The following is a 22,515-nucleotide window of genomic DNA, read 5'->3' as shown; positions in this document are numbered from 1 at the left end:
CTCAAAAGAAAAAAAGAAATAGTTTGTACCTTGTTTTTTCACCTGGGTAAAGTTATTCCCGTTGCATGTAGGTAATTCCTTAAAGGTGTGTATGTGTGTGTGAGTGTGTATGAGGACTGCGGCTCTCAGTCAGCTGCTCTTGTCTTTATATTAAGACGCGCAGACACGCGCTGAGTGACGCGTCGTCTGCCTCACGAGCTCTGCTCTGACTCACTAACTGCAGTCTGTGCTTGTCTGACATAAGAAAAGTCCTGCAACTTAACTTCCACAATAAAAGTCCCCATGCTCAACTTTAGGCTAATTCATATTTATATATATAAATAATTTATTATTTAAGCTAGGGCATGTTTAACATTTCTTTAACATTTGACAGCTCAGGTAAATGAAAAAGGAGTGTTATAACACTTGTTTTTAAGTTTGATGTAAGTCTTTTAAACATCTACAACTTATACGTAAAGTAAGCTGTGGTGTGATGATTGTTTTGCTGAAAAATAATTATTTTACCATTTCTGATCACCACAATCATTTCAATGTTTAATGAGAAAAATGCAAACAAGTGGTAAATATTATGAAAAATAAAACAAATAAAATTGGAAACAAATGTAAAAATGACTTTACAAAACTTTGAGAATGTTCGGATTGCGGATGTTATTTAAGATTGTGCTTTTCTGTCATTTAACATTCAATAACAAGACCGCAAATCAAATCATAAACTAGACAAGACATTTAATTTTTTCACCTAAAAGTTGTTTTACAACCTTGTTGTTGTAAATATATTTTTTTATAAATATTTATATTTTTACAAAAACTTCAGGAGGGGGTGGTCATGTACTAAAGCTCATTTCTAATCTATTTAGAAAACCAAACCTAAAAAACTAACCAGAAACTCTTCTTTGTCACAATGTAGAAGATTATAATAAAATAAATCCAGAATGTTTCTTACAAAACATCCAAAGAGAAATTTAAGCCACTTACATCACTCCTAATACATGCGCTACTCCTCCACTGTTTAAACCTTCAACTCAGATAACATCTCGCTCTTGGAAATGATATGAGTTTGTTTTAAAAACATCCTCTAAACCATGTAAACTGAACACGCACTCAATGAGCAGACAAAAAAAAAAAAAAAAAAACCACAAAAAAATCCCGGATTCTAAACCTTAGAATTATTTAAAAAAAATATATATTATTTTTTTCCATCAGTCAGTCTCTTTGTTTGAATTTCAAGAGATTGTTTTAATCTGCGGTTGTTTACTCAGATAAATCTGTATATCTTGAGATGTGTAGAGACAGATTACTTGATTCTTGGATCATTTCTACATCTGCAGTAGATAAAGTGTTCTGGCACATTTTCCAGCCTCTTTATCCCCCCAATTCACTTTCTGTTCTTGACAATTTTGTTCTGCCGTGTTATTTGAGTGTGCGTGAATGCATTGTGACTTATTTTAGACTAATGGGAGCATGGGTGCCGTTATCATTTATATGAGGGTGTGTAATGTCTATTTTCAGAAGTGCTCTGTATTATTCTATGTCCCTCTCTTGGCTCACTTGTGTGCTTGTGTCAGGGGAGCAGATGAGTCGCCCCTTCAACGCTCATGCTAATCCTCAGGAGTGACTCATAACATCCAGTAAAGAGCTAGTAGATATCTGCTGGTGTCAATCACTACAATAGCCATTAAGCTATTTTTTTATAAATAATTTTTTTAAGTAATCATGTATATCCGTCTTTGAACTGACACATTTCATGACGCACTGATGAATGTACACAATTACATAAATATAGAAGAACAGATTTACCAAAAAGTATTCAAATTCTTTAAGGGATAGTTTACTCAAACACAAAAGATTCATGTCACTCTCATAACTTTCAAGCTGCCCAAAAAAATCCTAAGTAACCCCATTTGCAAACAATGTAATTCCCAGAATGCTTGAGACTGTGAGAATGTGTCATAGATAGTGTTTGTGAGAGAGGAACACTCACTAGTATATGTCTCATATGCCAAACATCTCTGTCCAGACAAATACTTTTAAGCTCTTTAACAGGCCATCAGTTAAGGTTCTAACTTTACATCTTGTCAACACACTTGTGAAACACACATTCAAGGAATAGTTTATCTAAAAAACACAAAAGAAGATATTACTATCTATACACTTAAAGTCATTAGGGTCTAATGTGGTTTTGGACCCCATTGACTTACATTGTATGGACAAAAACAGACAATTATTTTTTCTTTTGTGTTCTGTAGAAGAAAGTAAGTCATTCGATTTTTGAATGTCATGAGGGTGAGTACAGATTTAAATTACTATCCCTTTAAAAATTTAGTTTTATATCAAACTATTCATCTAAGAATTAGATATTGTTATCTATAAATGTAAACATTACACTTCTAAATGACTTCAACTAGTTTATCTTCTAAAGCACTTTTGTGTCTCTCCGCAATCATCCAGTAACAGATTTTTTAATTTTTTTATTGAGATGGCCTGCTCTGGACTCTCTCTTCCATATTTGGAAAGCTGCTCTATTCCCAGTGGGTCACTTTAACAACGTTAGCCAATGCAGTGCTGAGTCTCTGAACCCCTCAGCCAATCCCGCATCCCCCTCATCTCCTTATAAGGACTGCACAGTCAACAGTGTTCGCCTTCCCTCTGGCCTTCTTGGCCACACTGTGCTGCTTAATCATTCTAAAGTAAACTGGCGGAATTTGTCAAAAGCAAAAGCTAATGTTTTTGATCTGTGATAAGTCTCTTTTTGTCATGCAGTGGTCATTAAAATGTACATTTTATATCATAACCGCATTTAAGCATCAGCAATATTACTTTCAGGCCATTTCAGCAAGGATGCATTCAATTGATCAAAAGTGACAGTAAAGACATTTTAATTTTCTATTCATCAAAGAATCCTAAAATAGGTGTCATGGTTTCCAAACAATATTAAAGCATACATAAGGAATGTTTCTTGAGCACCAAATCAGCATATTAGAATGATTTCTGAATGATCATGTGACACTGAAGACTGGAGTAATGACGCTAATTTCAAAAATGGATTTTAAAGTATTTTTGATTCAGTAAATGCAGCCTTGGTAATCATCACTTTTTTCAAAAACAAGCGCTTGAACAGAAGAGTACTTTCAGGCTACTTACTAATTATCTACCTTGCCAATTAGCAATTGTCTACAGTATTTTTATGAGCCGCAGTTGTATTGTATATAAATAAACAGTCCACAGTGGAAACTCTGGGTTAATTTCTAAAAATGAGGCTCGCAAGTCCAAGAAAAACCTATTTGCGCTATTTATCAGCAGAGGTGCAAGAATGATAGGAAAATGTTTGGTGAGCTGTGTCACTCAACAAAACTGTGCGCAATAAACCATTAAACTGAATTTTCCTGTAGAAAGCGTCTCTATATGCTTGTTTTCTTTTGGATGTGCTTCTAAACCACACGCAACGCCTGTGCAAGAAAATGATTGTTAATACACCATTTGGGTCTTTTACGAGCAACACCTCATAAACAAACCAGCTTTGAGAAACAGCGCTGAGTCACACGCCAGAAATGCAACTGGCTGACCAGCGCTCCACGGATTTAACCATAATGCTGGGCATAACGGCATGGTTTAAACACTACACCCGTACACCGTGACCTCAGTGCTAAAGCTTTATCTGTCTTCACTACCATGACTATTTGAACTAACAAAAAACTGACCCGGGCTTCGTTTCTCAAAAGCATCGTAAGCTAGATCGTAGAACCACTGGCACCAACAGTTTCTACGATCAACTTAGCTCACAATAGTTTTGAGAAACGCAGCCCAGAGAACCTGACTGCAACGGGGAGAAGAAATACAGATATGGGATATGAATATTAAAACCTCCTTCATTGGAACTAAATTGGTCAGAATATAACTGACACACTACCACAATAACCACATCAGCACTGTAAACTCAAGCAAAACATCTGAAACTAAAAACCCCATGAGTTTGAGAGAAAGCTAGTGTGGTTGTGGTCAAGAATAAGAGAGCTCAATGAAATGTGACCAGATTGTTTGAGACCGACCCTCAGTTTGCTGCAGTTGTCTCGAGTGTCCATGACAACAACCCCACAGTGGCTCATGGCGGTTTGGGGCAGCCGGTGCGGTATGGCAGCAATGCAGTCGGCACGAAGATAGCAATACACAGCACTTCAGCGAGGATTAAAGACTTCCTTTCTCATCTGTTATCCTTTCTGTCTCGCTCTTTATCTCTGTCTCTCTCTTTCTCATTTACTTTTGCCACCATGGCGATCCACTAATCCAAAATAAACAAAAATCCTGAATGTTACGTTGAGTAATCGTTTAAATATAAACACATAATGAGTAAGGAGGTAAATTATTGCATCATTTACTTCAAAGAGACTTTGTAGGAGACATTCTGCGTCTGTCTGTCTGTCTCGGCGACACGTGATGAATCGGTGAGGATTCCTGGCTCCTCAGGTCATGATCCAACCCTCACCCCTGAGCCAATGGTGCATTTATACATCACTCTGGTCCTTTTGGCTCAGGAAGTGAAGGATTATAGTCTGACTTTCTGTCACTGGTGTGGCTCTGAGAGGATGCAACACCTTTTACTTCGTGGAAAAATGTTAAAGTGTCTGCTGTACCCTTCACCTCTGTACACACACCCATCATACGTCACTAAAAGACTGATACAGACAAGTACGGATTCACTGTCACAGATGTTTGATCCTAAATCTCATGAGAGTAATATGACAAAAGAATAATATCTTGAAAACCTTCTGACAGCAGGGAATCAATAATTGGTGCAAAAGAGTTATTTACAGTAATTGCGTAGAACAAAAGCATCATCCTGATTTCCCCTTTTATGAATTTTAAATGCAACTTTAAATTCAGCATCATTACTCCAGTCTTCAGTGTCACGTGATCCTTCAGAAATCATCCTAATATGCTGCTTTGGTGCTCAAGAAACATTTCTTAATATTATCAATGATGAGAAATTTGTGCTGCTTACTAGTTTTGTGGAAACCGTGATAAAAAAAAAAAATGTCAGGACTCTTTAATAAATAGAAAGTTCAAAAGAACAGCATTTATTTGAAATTGAATATGTAAAAGTTTTTAGTTTACCTTTTGATCAATTTAATGTGTCCTTTCCGAATAAAAGTATTTATTACTAAATAATAATAAAAAAGAAAATTCTGACCGACCCCAAACCTTTTAACGGTAATGGATTTAAACCAGAGTCTCCTTTCAACACCAATCAACTTCTTCAGTCATGTCTCATCTTGCCTAGTGGTATACAGTCTTCACCGACTGGTATCAGAACACTTTCAGTGCTCGCTTACTTCTCAAAAAGATATTGGTGGAGTGGTGGTATCACATAACCACTCTATGCTGATGCCAAGAAAAGTTCCAAAGCCAAACAGACAATACATTTACGCAAACACACCCCGTGTTCTCATGAAGAATTAAAGTAAATTTGATCCAGTGAAAAAAGATGCTTCAAACACAAGGTTTTCAGAAGGCTCTCACACAAACCTACAGCACAAATCTGGTATAATCCAGCTTTAATTCAAAGGGGCTTTTGTGAAATGTCTCACTATCTTAGCACACACATTCATCAACCTGTACAGTTGATATCAGATACCACCTGCTGCGTATCTTTAATTCATCATACGCACACAAATACATACAGAAAATGGACATATGCGACAGCAAGTATACCCTAGAGCATAATGCAGGCAAGTCTTCTCACTTTCTGTCTCTGTGTTTCTTTACAAGCTCCAGGTGTTATCATTTCAGTGTGGTATGGACTTTACACACTGTGAAGCAAGTTCCCATAAAACCCCTGTGATTTCAGCCCAACAAGATCGTAAATCAGAGGTGCACACAACCATCTCTCTTCTTACACAGATGCTCCTGTAAGACATTGTAGTCTGCCTCGACCCAGATTCCACTCCAAAATATATTTTAGAATGAGCTCATCCCCAAAATGGCTTAATTATCATACAGATGAAAGAAAGTCAAGTTATATTGTTTCTTCACCATTTGGGTTGATCACATCCTGAACAAATGGTAGTCAATTGTAGAATGGGACTGGGTGTGGGACACAGAGAACTTTCTCAGACAATGGGATGTCACAACTTCATTAACATGCAGACCACAGCTGTTGCAACAAGATGCAACAGGATAAAAGGTTTAAGATTTGGATGTTCTGGGTTCGTTCTGACGCCGGTGAACCCAAGGTGCTTTGTGTACCTTGCCACTGCTATGCTGTAATAAACTTCATTTTTGAGATCTTCGACGTCCACATCATTTTTTCTTACACTCCTCTGAAAATAAAACTTTGGCTGTAACAGGGATTTAGTTGCTCAGATAAATGTAAATAAATTTGAGTAATATGCCTTCATTATATGCCATATTTGCCTCAAAACGGACCCACAAAGCCTTTCCTCTTGGTCAGCTGCAGGTGAACACCCACCAAACACACTGTTCGTTCACACCTTCCTCTTTTTGGGTCTATCCCTCTGTCCCTTCCTGTGCTGAAGGACATTGGGCCCTGTCTATGCCATCAAAGTCTGCCAAAACACACTGTGTGGTTTCCTGTATGGCGTGTATCCCCGCAGGGTGTAGCGTCAGTGTCAGGGAGAGCAATAAAGGGATCAAGTGTGAAGAGATTTGAACATGTTAATCAAAGTGCATAGTGCAAAGGTGTTAAACGTTAAAGGATGTTCACTCAACACTTGGTTAGAAACAATGAAGAAGCACATGTAATGCCCCACCAACATAAATGTGTTTAAATAATTTTTATAATTATCAGCTGAGTCAGTGTCTCTATGCAAGTCTTTTATTTAATTTAGCACTGAATGTCTTAAAACTCTTACATTTGGGTGAAAGTAAAAAAAAAAAATTAGTAAGAAATATTATCAAATAAAATAAAAGGATAGTTCACGCAAAAATGAAACTTCTGTCATCATATACTACTCTTTATTTCCTCTGTGTAACACAAAATCATTTATTTCCATGCATCTGCAATGAATGCATGTGGCCTGGGACATTCACACTTCAAAAATGTTGCACAAGCACCATGAAAAAATCATAAAAGTGGTTTGTGTGCTTTTAAAGTCATACAATAATAACAGACTGAAATTGAAGTCATTATTCACTGATTTTCTTTAATCATTGAGCTGAACTCAACTGTATTGGTCTGATTTGTAAAAGAATCATTCAAAGTTTTGTGAACTGAATCAACTGATTCATTTAAAAACAATCTGACTCAAAAGAATGATTTGTTCAATAAATCAAACATAGTTACTTCTCTCATGAACTCTCATAACTTTCAGTGAATAACTCGAATATGAAGACTCGTAATATAGTCCATGAATCATCTTCTAGACCACTTTTATGATTCACTTTTATAATTTTGTAGCTTGACAGCCCCAGTCCTCATTCATTTCATGATATGGAAAAGAGTAGCCGGAATATGTTTAAAAAAATGTAGTGGTTTTGGGTAAACCGTTCAAGATGGACTAGATAAGGGGGGAAATTTTGAGAAAAGAACAACATATTTGCAAGCAAACAAACAACTGCTTCAAAACAAAGCTTTTTAGTAGGCAGCATCATATTGATTTCATATTTCATTTTATATAACACGCCTCATATTAAAGCAATGCTGTTGTGCCAGCAAATGTCCAAGTCCCATCGCTGAAACATGAAACATGAGACCAGGTGAAGTTTATCACCCTTTTACTAGTTTACCCAAAGAACATGACCAGAGCTGCAAACTCATACTTTCCACTTGTCCTCTAATTGCTTTACGGCAATTCTGCAAATAACATAATCACAGATGTAATTGATAAATCACTGTAACGCTGAAATAAAGTTGAACTAAAGGAGAACTCAAATCACAGGGGACCTGTAAAAGATAAACGTCTGCAGCTACAACGTGGTCTTAAATCCCCACTTCATCATCCTATTCAAAGCACTAATGTGAACAGCAAGTATGGGAATATCCACAGGAAATCAGCTGGAATGTGTAAACGTGTTTGGAGGGTCACAAGGCAACGTTCAGGTCCGTTTGTACCCGGAGGATGCTAAGAGACGATAACATGCCACACAGCATGTAGAAATGACCTCGGGGTAATTATACAATTATGAAATTCCTGTTTTTACAACCAAATGACATGGTGAAGTGACTAGTGCTGGGTAAGAGAGCAGTTGGATGGTGTGTGTTTTTTTGATGGGGTGGAGGTTCTCATTATCTGCTCCCCTGTTGCGTCGTTTCTAGCGGTTGATATGTGACGTTACGGTGGAAAATCTTTTGGGGAAGCAGCTTTTTAAGGCAACAATTTGCAGAAGCTCAAGCAAAGACAGGGTTTTGCCAAACGGCATGCCATTTAAACCTCAGCTTGGACCTCGTCCACAACTAGAAACAATTTTCCTTTCATAGCTAACACATGCCTGTCAAACCCACGCACATAAGCGTTATTCACACTCAGGTTGCATCAACCTATTCTTTGTTTTACCTTTCATTTGAGAGGTCGTCTGCTTGCTCATTTGATCTGGAATCACAGAACGGATGGGGAGATGTATGGAGAAAAGTCACGAATAAAAACCACAAGGACTAAATGTTGCCCTGTATTCCCAGTACAGCATGTACACAATGCAAAGCTTGCCATTTACATGATTTATTGTGTATACACTAACATGTTACAACATCCCAACATCCACCCACTAAACACACACATGGTTGTAAAGAAGAAAAGGCATCTAAATTAAACGGAAATCAGCTAATAGCCACAGAGACAAACAGCCCTTAAAGTCTTTTCAAACAAATAAGTAGTCCTGTGTAAAGGTATGACCACAAGAGCCTAATGTCACATTCACACACACAAACATATTTCAATGCCACACACAATCCAGACAAGATTACAGAGCTGAACTACATTTATATATAAGACCGACTCTGCCTAGAATCAACAAAGAGTCCCTCCCTCTGAGACACTTTTGCTTTTATGTTGCTGCAGTTCACGTTTATGTCATCCTTTGATCATATCCAGAATAAAAGCTCATGTAATGCTCTTTTAATTTAGCTGTGAACTAAAACTTTTAAATAATATGGTAAATGTTATGTTGCTTATGTTTGCAACATGTCATCCACTTCACAGTTTACATCATTACAACTGAATCTCACTGTTAAACAATGATGTTTTTGTCAAATATGTAGTTTTAGAATATATTATCGCTATCATGTGAATATTTGTCTTTATTACATTTGTCATTTAAACAAGTCCACAGATCTGAAGAACATCACACTGCTCCGGGTTCGTTTCGTATAACAAAAAAAGGGGGAAAAAAGACTTGTGATTCAGTGAGGTATTAAACAGCAGCTCTGAATGATTCACTGACTGGGTGATTCTGAACAGAACGGGTTTTAGCGTTTAAAAGCTTGATCAGGATAGGGAATGAAAAACTGAATGTCTTCAATCAGAGGCTGCAAAGAACGCCAGTGCAATGGTGAAACACATCTGGCACATGTTTACAAAGAAAAACAATGGAAAAGCAGCCCAGCATAAACGCACTCTGTGTGTGTATGAGTTCGAGGCTATTTCCAGAATCTTTTAGACTGATTCATTAAAAAGAATCTATTTTGAGTCATCTGTTCGGGAATTGGACATCAAGGCTCGTGTTGTGTTCACTGCTGTGTTCAGGACACGCTAGCGCACGCTGTAATGGGGGAAACAAGTTTTCCTAAGTAGATTGAAAATAATAAGATTGTCACAAATGTTTATTTTCTGCATTTTTGGTTTTAGTCACAGGTTTAGGATCTCTGTACATAGCACATAAGTTAGGACCGGTATAACTTGGAAGGTCACTGGTAATATTTTCAGGCATGTAAGTACTGGCTTTCCCCACATGTTAATGTTGTGCCCTTGGGCAGTGCACTTAACCTTATCTTGACCCTAAATTTAGGGATGTTGTCTTTAAAAACTGGAACAGTGCTAGTGAGAGTCAAATTGCACTTACTGAGTAATCTACAGCCAACTATCTTGAGGCATTGAACATTACACCAAAATCCTCTGTCAGATCAGTGCTCACTATAACCCATGATAAATGATAAAAAGAGAGTGCAGTATGAGATACATCTGATACAAAAGATCCTTCTGAAATCTGTCTGGAGTCATAGCACAACTGCTAACACATATGCAAACACATACCGCACACATCTCCCAGTGATTTATGGCACGCAGCAATGCCCAGCCTCTGACATGGTGATAAAGGGACGGAATGCATTTGTTCTCTAAGTGGGGCTTTCCCATTAAACCACCTACTGACATACAGTACGTAGGCAGCTGGGGTAGTATATCACCACAGAAACATTGGTAAATGTTAACACTTTTGATCAGAATCAGAATCTGTTTATTTTACTTAAAGTATAATGTTTTAAGGTTTGATGTTGGTAGGATTTATAAGAAATATTGCCAAAATATGCCAAAAGCTGCATGTCAAATAAATGGTAAAACGTCAAATGAACTCAGATTTGCAGTATTCATGACAAAATATCTGGATGACTCACTGTGCATCTGATAAACACACTACAGGAGTCAATTTGTAAATGTAACGGCAGCACAGCTAAAATCATATGGTCATATAACAATGCTATAACATCGTAATGTTTTCTTATGCTCTTATTTGATCAAAAATGCAGTTAAACAGTAATATTGTAATGTAATATTGCCATTTAAAATAACTTTTTTATTTGAAAAAGAAAAAAGAAAAACTTTTTAAGGTTAAACTTAGAAACGAATGTTCACCTGCTGCCTTAAAAACATGAGTAAACTCAACTGAACATGAGTAAACTCAACTTAAAATAGTCAAGACAATGGATTATATTTAGTTTAATTTTTGAAAACTTATAAACTTGAGTTCAAAATCCAAAACTTGTCAAGACAATGGAGTTAAAGAGAAGAAATTAGCTCAAATAACTTTTTGATTTTGCAGAGTTAGACGCGTGGGTCAGCATGTTTTGTTGATCCTGGAACATTCCTGTCTGAAAATTTCATCCTAAACATATCCCTAACTTAACATAACTTATCCCTAAAATCAGAGGGAAATGATAGGTGAATAACACTGATGTAGAATAACCTAACCCTGGTTTTAAGCCTCAACTTGACATAAACTGTAAACTTGTCCCTCAAATCTGATTGGTTGATTGAAACGTTGTTCCAAAATCAACAAAGATGTGGATCCACAAACATGTTGTACTTGGTGAAATCAGATTCTGTGATGATGCACAAGATTCAGCTGCAGTACTCACAGTTTAGGTTTGGGTTTGGTGGGGAGAGGTGGAGCCTTAACCGCTGAAGGTGATGGAGGTGGAGCCGCTGTTTCCTTCGCACTTGAAGGTGATGGTAGATTCTCGTCTGGTGGCTTGTTTAAGGTCTGACCATTTTGTAGAGGTCTGTTGGGTAGACTTTCATGAGGCTCTTTATCTGTGGAGACCTGAACAGGCAATGCAGTGATGCTGGGCCAGATGTCCAGCTCGTTGATCTGGAAGGCCTCAGCACTCGGTGGGGTTTTGGGTGGGACTTCCAACAAACTAATCTCAGTGGGTGGAGGAGGTGGAGGCGGGAATGATTGGTTGTCCTCAAACACACTTTCGTCCCCAGATACACCGTTGCTGGGAAACTCTTCTGCAACTAGAGATACAAGATGACAAGACATACAGCTCATTACAGGGTGAGAACAGATTTCTTTTCCAATTAAGTGTGTTGAAATCCAGTTGGCCCACATCACAATCCATTTCAGTGGAATAAAGAAGGAAATAAGGGTCTGAATAACCAGGGAAATCAGTTCCTGGTTTTGTCACTGTAGAACAATAGTTTTTACAATGATTGCAAAACACAAACACACCTACAGTGGAAAAAAAACAAACAAACTTATAATAACTACCTTTAAGGGATCAACAGTTAATCCACAGCTAAAATGTAATCCTTTATTAGACATGAAATCTGTCTTAGATTGTCTCAGGTTTACTTAAATGGCTCTATAGTAAACTTGAGGCTTGAGGACTCCTGGAAATATGAGTACACATAGTATAAACATTCATCCCTCTTCTGCCCTTGCTATGTGACACACACAGCTATCAGCACATACTGCATCCTCACTCCTCACCCCACACTCAGATCTTGGGAGTGATGTAGACGGGACGTGGCTGGTTGAACTCATGCAATTGACATGTTTTCAAGATGTACCACACTGGGCCCCATAACATGTCATCAAAAGATCACTGATGGAGATGTTATGCCTTTTTGGAGCCGGTATTTTTTGTTACTGCTTTGTAAATGCATTAAGTCATTACAACTCCTCTGTTACATCACTTAAATGTACTGCTTAAAATGAGAGGTTGCTGTAATGTTGAAACTATGAAGTGGCTGTTTACTTTGGTTAATTGTATTTGTTTTCAGAGGTTTATCCCTTAGCCTCCTTTCAAACAATGTCATATTTAATACACTCAGACAAAGGAATAATTGACACAGGGAATAAACAGGAGTCATTCATTTTGTGCAAAACTCTTTCTTATGGTGTAAACATCACTAAATTGTTTATTTATGCAATTAATTTATGCTTAAAAAATATAACTTATATATATATATAAGGATGCATTAAATTGATCAAAAGTGGCAGTAAAGACAACTTAGACTGTTGCAAACAATTTCTTTTTTAAATTAATACTGTTCTTTTGCTGTTCTTTTTAACTTTATATTCATCAAAGAATCCCCCCCAAAAAATGTATATATACTGTAACTTATATATATATATAAGGCTATAAGGATGCATTAAATTGATCAAAAGTGGCAGTAAAGCAAACAGTTTCTTTTTTAAATTAATACTGTTCTTTTGCTGTTCTTTTTAACTTTATATTCATCAAAGAATCCTAAAAACAAAATTATTATGGTTTACATAAAAATATTAAGCAGCACAACTGTTTTTAACACTGATAATAATAAGAAATGTTTCTCGAGCATCAAATCAGCATATTAGAATGATTTCTAAATGTTCATGAGACACTGAAGACAGAAAATTCTGTTCATTCATCACAATAATATATTATTATTATTAGTTTTTAAAATTGCAATAACATTTACCAATATTACTGTTATTATTATATTGATTAAATATATGCAGCCTTGGTGAACATAATGAGAACAATAACAAAATCTTACAGACCCCAAACTTTTGACCGGTAGTGTATACATTAACAGTATATAAGATGGATATTTGTTATATATGACTGTTTGATCACTGTTTTTCTTTTCACATGGACATGTTTCACTAAAATATTTAAATATTTACATGGCCATGAACTTTGATCTTGGATATAGTCATTGTAAATACAGTGTAAACGCACCTGGTGTGACAGTGAGTTGTGCAGTGCTGTTAACTGAGCCGTATTGGTTGGTTGCAGTGCAGCAGAATAAACCTCCGTCTTCAGGGAACGCCTCTGCAATTACCAACGTGCAGATTTCCTCTGCAAGACCAATCACAGAAGCCATCAATTACAGAGTCATCAAGATCACAAGCAATATCCGATTAGAAATAGATTTAATTACACACATACATTTTAATTATTACAATGAATTTAACAACAGTCCGATAATTCAATGCACAAGCTACTGCAACTGGTCAGTTTTACAACACAATCTTTTGCAGTCAAACAATGCTATCTCCAGAAACATGGGAATCACATAAATATTGCTTGTAATGAGGAAGGGATGTAGACCGGTATTAGACAATTAGATAGACAGGTGTGGTGAATCTAGACAGGTAATTGATGGTTACAGAGGTGATTCAATAGCAGAGAGAAGTCTGCTGCCGCAGACACAGACTGTGTGTCTCATTCCTTTTCCTTGTTTATGAGGTGATTCAGTAAATTGTGAATACTACTTTGGGCAATAGCAAGGGCATTGACCCCTACACATTGTGGGACTCAATTACCCACAACATCATTAAGGTTACAGGGTTCATAAATCATTCATTTGTTTATCATACATATTCATTTTCGCTGTTAAAATGAATAAAAGCATTATGAAATGTGCTCACTTCCCTTTTCTGATGACTTTACGACATTTCTGATAAGTGTATGGAGTGAGTGGCTGATATTCGCAAATTTTTATGCAATCTGGGAATTTCTATTGAGAAATTCCGTTTTCAATGAGACAGGCCAAGGAATTAATGACTCCCCCCCCACCCACCCCCGGCTGTGTACGTCATAATAAACTAGTGAGCAGATTGAGACACACCCAAATATAGAGGTGAGAGTTAATAGTCTTAGAGCAAGAAGGTGAACCATACTCATGTACAGAGAAAGTATGTGACTCATTAAAGGTTTAACCCCAGGTGCTGATATACATTTGTGCCGTTCATTTGTTCTGTTATTCAGAGATTTTCGCACAATATTTAGGCCATATTGCATGCATAGCGATGATGTCATGTCATAAACATAGAGCTTTCTGAAAGGCTAAGAGAATTATCATCTTGATAAATCCATATGTACACATGTATCTGAAGGAAAGTGTTTTATGAAGGAGTGAAAAGAGGGGAAAGTGGAAGCAGGAGTAAATATAAAACACTCACCGGGTTCTGCTGCAGATCTTGGCTCTGATGAAAGAGGGATATGGGAATTGAGAGAGAAAAACAAAAACCAACACAAATGACTACATATCAGTACATCAATAAACCAAACACAGTTCCTAAAATAGTTTAAATAGTTACTCGAATAGAAATTTCGTTTTGTTCCAAAACCCAGATGACTTGCTTTCTTCCCTAGAGCACAAAAGGGGGAATTTCGCTTCCCTGATAGCAGAAGTTGACACAGTGGGAATAAAGACATGGCTTGAATCACTCACTATTGTCTGTGCATTCTTAAGAACCAATGACTCATAAAATACTGCGCTTCATCTGCTTGCTCTGAGACACAAGTAATTTATTATGTACGAAAAAGGGGCTACAGTGGCCTCCCCAGTTGCTTCCAGAAACGTCCATTTTTATTATTAATACTTTGCACAGTTTCCCAGGAAGTGACACTTTTTCTTCTCTTGAACACACGGGATGGAAACGGTGCTTTATGCGCAATGTTTTATGTAATATACCAAATTTTTGCAATTTGTTTTACATAAGAAACAGAGGCGATCATTCTGATCTATGTCGATTGATGGCAGTCAGCGTCTAACACCATTGTGGTATCGGTTTTTAGAGTACAAAAAGAATAGCGATACTAACAATAGCAAAGAACTACTGAATGTCCCTTTAAATGGTTGCCTGAGTAGTTCCTCTTACTCTTTTGCAGGATGCGGAAGTCAGGGGAGTCCTGGATCTCCCGGCCCTCTCGAAACCACTGGACCCGCAGAGGAAGACTACCTCTCACCCGGCACTCCAGTACCACCACCTGACCTTCAGATGCCTGCGCGTCCTGCAACATCTACAGAACAAGAGAAACACAGCTAAACACTGGAAACACAGACTGAGAGGTAAACACAGGGAGAGAGGACAGACAGATGAATGGAAAAACTGAAGTGACAGATGAAAAGGTGTAAATCCACTAATTCTGCTCTTTCTTCAGCACCTCTTTCATTCCCATGTACTGTACATACTCTTTCAGGCATAACAGACATAGAGGTAAGAAGCTGTCAGCAACCCATAAAAGTAAAAAGGCGGAGACTAGTTTGTTTATACGTGTGTGAGAGTTGCTTTCTGTTGTGTGTTCACTCACTTTGAAGCTTTGTGTATGTGTGTGTAGCATGCTTTGTTATGTGTTTAGCATGCTTGACGTTGTTATAGGTTTATTTAAAGTCAAGAAGTACGTCAATATATACAGCCATTTCATTTGTGTGCCTGTTTGTTTAGGACTGTGATGATGATTCAAAATGTATTATAAAAGGCACATCCTTCTCATTAGAAAGATTAAAGTCTCTCGGAATAAAGATGGAGTGGGATGATGGGGGTCTAAAAAAAACTAACTTTTATCTTTAAGGAGGTGGAAAATTATTTTGCACATTGAGAAAACATAGCATTTGGCATTGAAGTCTGAAGCTCTGCCTAGGCCTGCTCAGAGCACTGAATCACATGAGTCACACAAAAAAGTCACACACACACACACACACACACACACACACACACACACACACACACACACACACACACACACACACACACACACACACACACACACACACGTAGAAAGAGAGAGCGAAGAGGCCTGGAATAATTTGGGAAAGGTCATACCATGATTAATTCACCCATTTCTCAAAGAGATAGATATGTGTGTGTGTGTGTGTGTGTGTGTGTGTGTGTGTGTGTGTGTGTGTGTGTCACCTGGTAAACCCTACATTCAGTGGATTAAATGTCCCCACAATGTCCCCTGACAAATGCAGGAAGTTTTCTGTGAGGTTAGGGCTAGAGTTAGAATATAAAGTGTGTCTATGGAAAGTCCCCATAAAACATGAAAACACAAAGTGTGTGTGAGTGTGGCCATGTCATTACCTTAGTGAAGCTAGGGGGCGCTTTGACAAGAGCATCACTGGCATAAAGTGAGGAAACTGGACTCTGGACCTGAGGGAGAGAGAGACAATAAGTGTGGTTATAATGGATCTTTCCAGAGAGTATGAGTTTTTTATAAGTCCATCTGCTGTTGTCATTCCTAATGAGTCTTCCAGACATATTTGAGCATGTGCATTTCTCTGTCATTGAAGTAGATAGCAGTCAGTGAAAGTTTCCATAGAAGTTTGCTAAATCTGACAAATCTACCGTGATGACTTCTAATGTCCCCGAAAACCTCCGTAGCCACTTGTTAGCAACCATTTTGTTCAAGACACATAAAAGCTTTGAAAAATTAATGAGTGGGGGGTATAACTGACATTTTTTTATTGTAGACTAAAAACGTGAAAACATCTTGAGGTTGTGTTAACCACAGACCTTATTTCAGGCATTTAACCAAAAACCCATTCAAAAAGCTCATTGACTTTGGCACAATGGAACTTGCAGCACTTTTTAACAGTTTCAGCGCAAAAATTGTGTATGTGTGTGTGTGTGTGTTTCTTACTCTCTGTGGTGTAGCAGAAAGAGGTTGGACTAGCGTGGAGCGGTGAGGTTGGCTCTCTGAGCTCTTTGGTGATGATGTGTGAATCGTCAAGGAAACTGAGCTAGTTTTCTTCTGTGCCCTGAGAGAACATATCAGCAACACTAAAACAAACCTCATTCAGACCTGAGAGAACATATCAGCAAAACTAAAACAAAGTCATAATTAAAAAAAAACATCAAGATATAAAGTAAAGGACACCTCTCACATCTTGCAATATTCATGCTTTGAGTCATCCTGGCTGAAAGTTGAAGACATTTTCTAAAGCTATGACAAGCGAATCAATCTTTTTGCTCCATCACAGTCTATTAACATTTCTTCACATAAAGTTACAGTTCATTATATGTGACCCAGTTAAAGAGGTACCGGAATTTTGGGGCAAAAATACTCAAACAGCTGGGTTGTATTTGCCTCAGAATAGGTCAGTGGTCAGAATTTGTTCCAGTGTTGGTCAGGGTTATTATAGGTAACTAAAACTAAAACCATAAAAAGTTTAGTTACTTGAAATAAAATAACTGTTAACTATAATAAAACAAAATATAAATAACTTAAACGTATCTTATTTCAGCTACTTGCCAAGGAAACATTTCTCATTTTCTTTGAGCTTAACTTGATGTACTAAATACTGATTTACTAAAATAACTAAACCGACAACTGAATAAAAACTATACAGACAAAAAACTACTAAAACACAACAGAAGTTTAAAACTTTAACTAAAATGTAAATAAAAACATTACCGTAATAAATACTATAATAGTATTTCAATGATATAAATAATACTGGTGCTGATGAATAGATGTCTACTTTGAGAATGATCATCTAATGCTATATCCACATATAATCAGCCTTTACAGGTTCATTTAAAGTCTAACAGTGTTTGTCTGACTTTCAAAACATTAGGTTTCCAACAGCAAATATATAGAATGTAAAATGTAAGTTAAGAAAAGTTAACAGAATAATTGCTCTCTAACACGCACCAACTTACACACACGGTGAAGTAATATCCACTCCACACTGTATGAATTTTCACTATGCAGTTTGCACCTTATAAATGACTTTGGTGCCAATGAGAGCGTAATCCCAAATGGCTGTGATGATGTCAGAGGCAACCAGAGCCAAGCGCTTAATAATTTGTGTAAACAGAAGGGGAAGACTGAGAGGCCAGCAGAGGCAAGAGAGGACAGGAAGAGAAATGAGCAGATGAGTTCAGAGGTGACTGAAGAGAGTTCAAGCAATGTCACAAAGAAATAAGGTTAGACAACACGATTCCTAAATTCTTGATTAATGGATTATTGGCAGTTTAACAGCCTTGGCTATTATTTAAGGTCAGTTTAAACCCAAAGATCCTACCATGTTCTTCGCGGTGGAGTAATATGAACCGTTATGTCACTGGGTGAATTAGGGGCTATTAGATAATACATAGTCGAGGACAGTAAAGCTGTCAGCTGAGGTCTGAGTCAAAGGGTTGAAGGTCATGCAAGGAAGAACATGCTGAAACACACATACTGTGGCATGGCTCCAGACCTAGACTTCGACACGGATCCTTCACCTTCTGAGTCTGAGGAGGAAACACCTTTATAGAGAGAAATACATTAAGAAAATGAAAAAAAAAAAAAAACCATTGCAATTCCTGGTCTGAAACATGTTCGGCTGCAGGCTGCCTTCATTTTGCTGAATGATATTAATCCACAATCTGACTTGTGAAAACCACACCATGTTCTAGCCAGTGCTACCCAGAGGAGAACTGAGTCTGGTTTCTCCCAAGGTTTTCTTCTCTATTTCTGTCACCGATGGAGTTTGGTTTCCTAGCCACTGTCACTTATTAGTTGAGGACACTTAGGGCCAGATTTACTAAACAGGGCAAATTAACGTCTTGCTTTTTTGGGCAAATAATGCTGCAAATACCAGTACATTGACTAGTGCAAACCTTAGTAAATCACCTTGCATTATTCATTTAATTACTCTCCTCCAATAAATTTTGCATCTGAAATGTAAACTCCTTCAAATGCATATGCAATAAGGTCAGCCGCAAAAATAACCCTGTCCACGTCTTTTCAGCGCTCATTTTTCACCTTTGGTAAATCCTGACAGTATACACATTTACTGTTAGTAAATCTGGCTCTAAATATTCAGCAATATTATTGATTTGACCGCACTGACACTATCAGATGAGAACTGAACTGCGCTGGATGATGACATCACTGTTTTCTGCAGACCTTCTTTATAGCTGAATTGAACTCGTTACATAATTGATGAAAATTACACAGTTATTGAACTGACCTGAACCAACATAGAACTGATCTGATTTCAGCTGAATAATGAAACTGTTGTCTTTTTAGAGATGCTTTACAGCAGAATTGAATTCTGTTTGCATCATTGAATCATTTTCCTGTTATCACTGTAAAGCTGCTTTGAAACAATCATATTGTACACTCACCTAAAGGATTATTAGGAACACCTGTTCAATTTCTCATTAATGCAATTATCTAATCAACCAATCACATGGCAGTTGCTTCAATGCATTTAGGGGTGTGGTCCTGGTCAAGACAATCTCCTGAACTCCAAACTGAATGTCAGAATGGGAAAGAAAGGTGATTTAAGCCATTTCGAGCGTGGCATGGTTGTTGGTGCCAGACGGGCCGGTCTGAGTATTTCACAATCTGCTCAGTTACTGGGATTTTCATGCACAACCATTTCTAGGGTTTACAAAGAATGGTGTGAAAAGGGAAAAACATCCAGAATGCGGCAGTCCTGTGGGCGAAAATGCCTTGTTGATGCTAGAGGTCAGAGGAGAATGGGCCGACTGATTCAAGCTGATAGAAGAGCAACTTTGACTGAAATAACCACTCGTTACAACCGAGGTATGCAGCAAAGCATTTGTGTAGCCACAACACGCACAACCTTGAGGCGGAGGGCCTACAACAGCAGAAGACCCCACCGGGTACCACTCATCTCCACTACAAATAGGAAAAAGAGGCTACAATTTGCACGAGCTCACCAAAATTGGACAGTTGAAGACTGGAAAAATGTTGCCTGGTCTGATGAGTCTCGATTTCTGTTGAGACATTCAGATGGTAGAGTCAGAATTTGGCGTAAACAGAATGAGAACATGGATCCATCCTGCCTTGTTACCACTGTGCAGGCTGGTGGTGGTGGTGTAATGGTGTGGGGGATGTTTTCTTGGCACACTTTAGGCCCCTTAGTGCCAGTTGGGCATCGTTTAAATGCCACGGCCTACCTGAGCATTGTTTCTGACCATGTCCATCCCTTTATGACCACCATGTACCCATCCTCTGATGGCTACTTTCAGCAGGATAATGCACCATGTCACAAAGCTCGAATCATTTCAAATTGGTTTCTTGAACATGACAATGAGTTCACTGTACTAAAATGGCCCCCACAGTCACCAGATCTCAACCCAATAGAGCATCTTTGGGATGTGGTGGAACGGGAGCTTCGTGCCCTGGATGTGCATCCCACAAATCTCCATCAACTGCAAGATGCTATCCTATCAATATGGGCCAACATTTCTAAAGAATGCTTTCAGCACCTTGTTGAATCAATGCCACGTAGAATTAAGGGAGTTCTGAAGGCGAAAGGGGGTCAAACACAGTATTAGTATGGTGTTCCTAATAATCCTTTAGGTGAGTGTATAAAGCACTATATAAATAAAGGTGACTTGACTACTGTTAAAGTACAGAGTACCTCAGCAAATTTGTGTTGGCAAAATAGTCATTTCAATAAGAAACCATAAGAATGAGAGTTTCGTGTAAGGGTGAAAAAGTTCCCCACGCAGATTCTGCACGTGTTTGAATTGGTCACGTGAATTAACAGCGTTGACCAACAGACAGCTGCTTGTTTTGAAAGTGACTTCTGTGTGACCTGTAAATTCTTAATGGGACAAACAGCCTAACAGCCTTGGGAATTATTTATGGTCAGTTCATACCCAAACAACCTGCCGTGTGCTCTGGGTGGAGTAATATGAACTTTTATGTCACTGGGTGAATTAGGGGCTATTAGATAATACACAGTCAGGGCCGGTTAACCTATCAGCTGAGGTCTAAGGTCAAAGGGTTAAAGGCCATGTGAGGACAAACATGCACACATACTGTGGCATGGCTCCAGACCTAGATTTTTAACACAGAAGCACTTTTAAAGTGTCCATGCAATTTCTCCAAAATGCTGCTAATGTGATCGCACCACAATACTAATAAACATAATTTAACGTGTAAAATATAATTACTTTGTGGTATAGTAAGTCATTATTTATGTTTTCATTTTAATGAAATTGTATGAATGTGAAATGTGGAACAAATTTTTCAGTACAAAATAAAAAATTGTGTAAGATAATTATTTTAGACTATCAGGCATTATATCTTGAATTAAAACCTGTTAACAAATTGAAGCATAAACTTCATTAAAAGGATAGTTCACCCAAATATGAAAATTCTCTCATCATTTACTCACCCTCAAGTTGTTCCGAACCTGTATGAATTTCTCCAGCTGAGATTCCTGTATAAACACAAAAGAAGATATTTTGAAGAATGTTGGTAACCAAACAGTTGATGGGCCCCATTGACTTCCATAGTATTTTTTTTCACATTATGAAGTCAATGGGGTCCATTCAACTGTTTGATTACCAACATTCTTCAAAATATATTCTTTTGTGTTCAGCAGAAGAGAGAAATTCATACAGGTTTGGAACAACATGAGGGTAAGTAAATGATGACAGAACTATGCCTTTAACAATTGTAAGTCTTATGCTTAAAAAAGAAAAGAAGAATTTCAAGTAAATGTAGATTTTTTTAAAGGATTTTTACATATTTTATTAGCACTGATCAATAAAATAATTTTGCGACGTAGCTGGGAGCTCACCTTCAATATAAACCTCTGCAGAGGTGTTGTCTGCTCCCAGTGCGTTGGAAGCTACGCAGGTGTACCTGCCGGTGTCGTCTTCAAATGCTTCGGTTATCACCAGAGTGTGCAGGTCACCATCACGACAGATCTGAATATCAGGGCAGTGGTGCAGCTCCCGCCCCTCACAAAACCACCTGTGCAATTAAAGAGAGAGCAGCATGTCAGTCAAATGGTTTAGCCAATTACAGAGCTATAATATTCCTAATTAAATCCGATTACGCTCTGGTCAAAGCAATCATTGATTCCTCTCTCAAATAATACAAACACTGAAAAAAATGGAAACTGTGAACTATTAATCCAACAATCAAACCTGTAGTACTAAGTAGCATGGTTATACTGGAGGTCTTTTGTAAGAATGGGATTTATGTGTGAGAAATTTGCTAAATAAATGAAGATGAACAACTGAGGTCATGTTTACAGTAAATCCACTGTCCGCTTGGTTTGCTGCAATCAATTTTCTCTACAGTCTGTGTGTGTG

At 37.7% G+C, this 22,515-nt stretch overlaps 1 protein-coding gene across 6 annotated transcripts in view; it reads right to left on the bottom strand.

Annotated features, from left to right (window-relative positions):
* Positions 1–22,515, bottom strand: part of palld (palladin, cytoskeletal associated protein) — an 82,890-nt gene that overhangs the window by 24,585 nt on the left and 35,790 nt on the right. For 2 of the 6 annotated variants that reach the window (XM_084431518.1, XM_084431520.1), the window contains exons 3-11: positions 21,996–22,171; positions 18,627–18,693; positions 17,084–17,201; positions 16,525–16,593; positions 15,322–15,463; positions 14,620–14,643; positions 13,394–13,513; positions 11,300–11,681; positions 8,508–8,543 (exon numbers count right to left, since the gene is read on the bottom strand). In XM_084431518.1, the coding sequence (XP_084287644.1) occupies positions 8,508–8,543; positions 11,300–11,681; positions 13,394–13,513; positions 14,620–14,643; positions 15,322–15,463; positions 16,525–16,593; positions 17,084–17,201; positions 18,627–18,693; positions 21,996–22,171 (1,134 nt within the window). Of the gene's footprint in view, positions 1–29; positions 216–8,507; positions 8,544–11,299; positions 11,682–13,393; positions 13,514–14,619; positions 14,644–15,321; positions 15,464–16,524; positions 16,594–17,083; positions 17,202–18,626; positions 18,694–21,995; positions 22,172–22,515 lie in introns of those variants that run through there. The other 4 variants (XM_084431519.1, XM_084431521.1, XM_084431522.1 and 1 more) reach the window with 2 other exon arrangements.

The sequence above is a fragment of the Rutilus rutilus genome, assembly GCF_951802725.1.
Source record: "Rutilus rutilus genome assembly, chromosome: 15".
In the NCBI taxonomy this organism is placed as follows: Eukaryota; Metazoa; Chordata; class Actinopteri; order Cypriniformes; family Leuciscidae; genus Rutilus; species Rutilus rutilus.
This window is presented reverse-complemented; position numbering and strand designations above follow the sequence as displayed.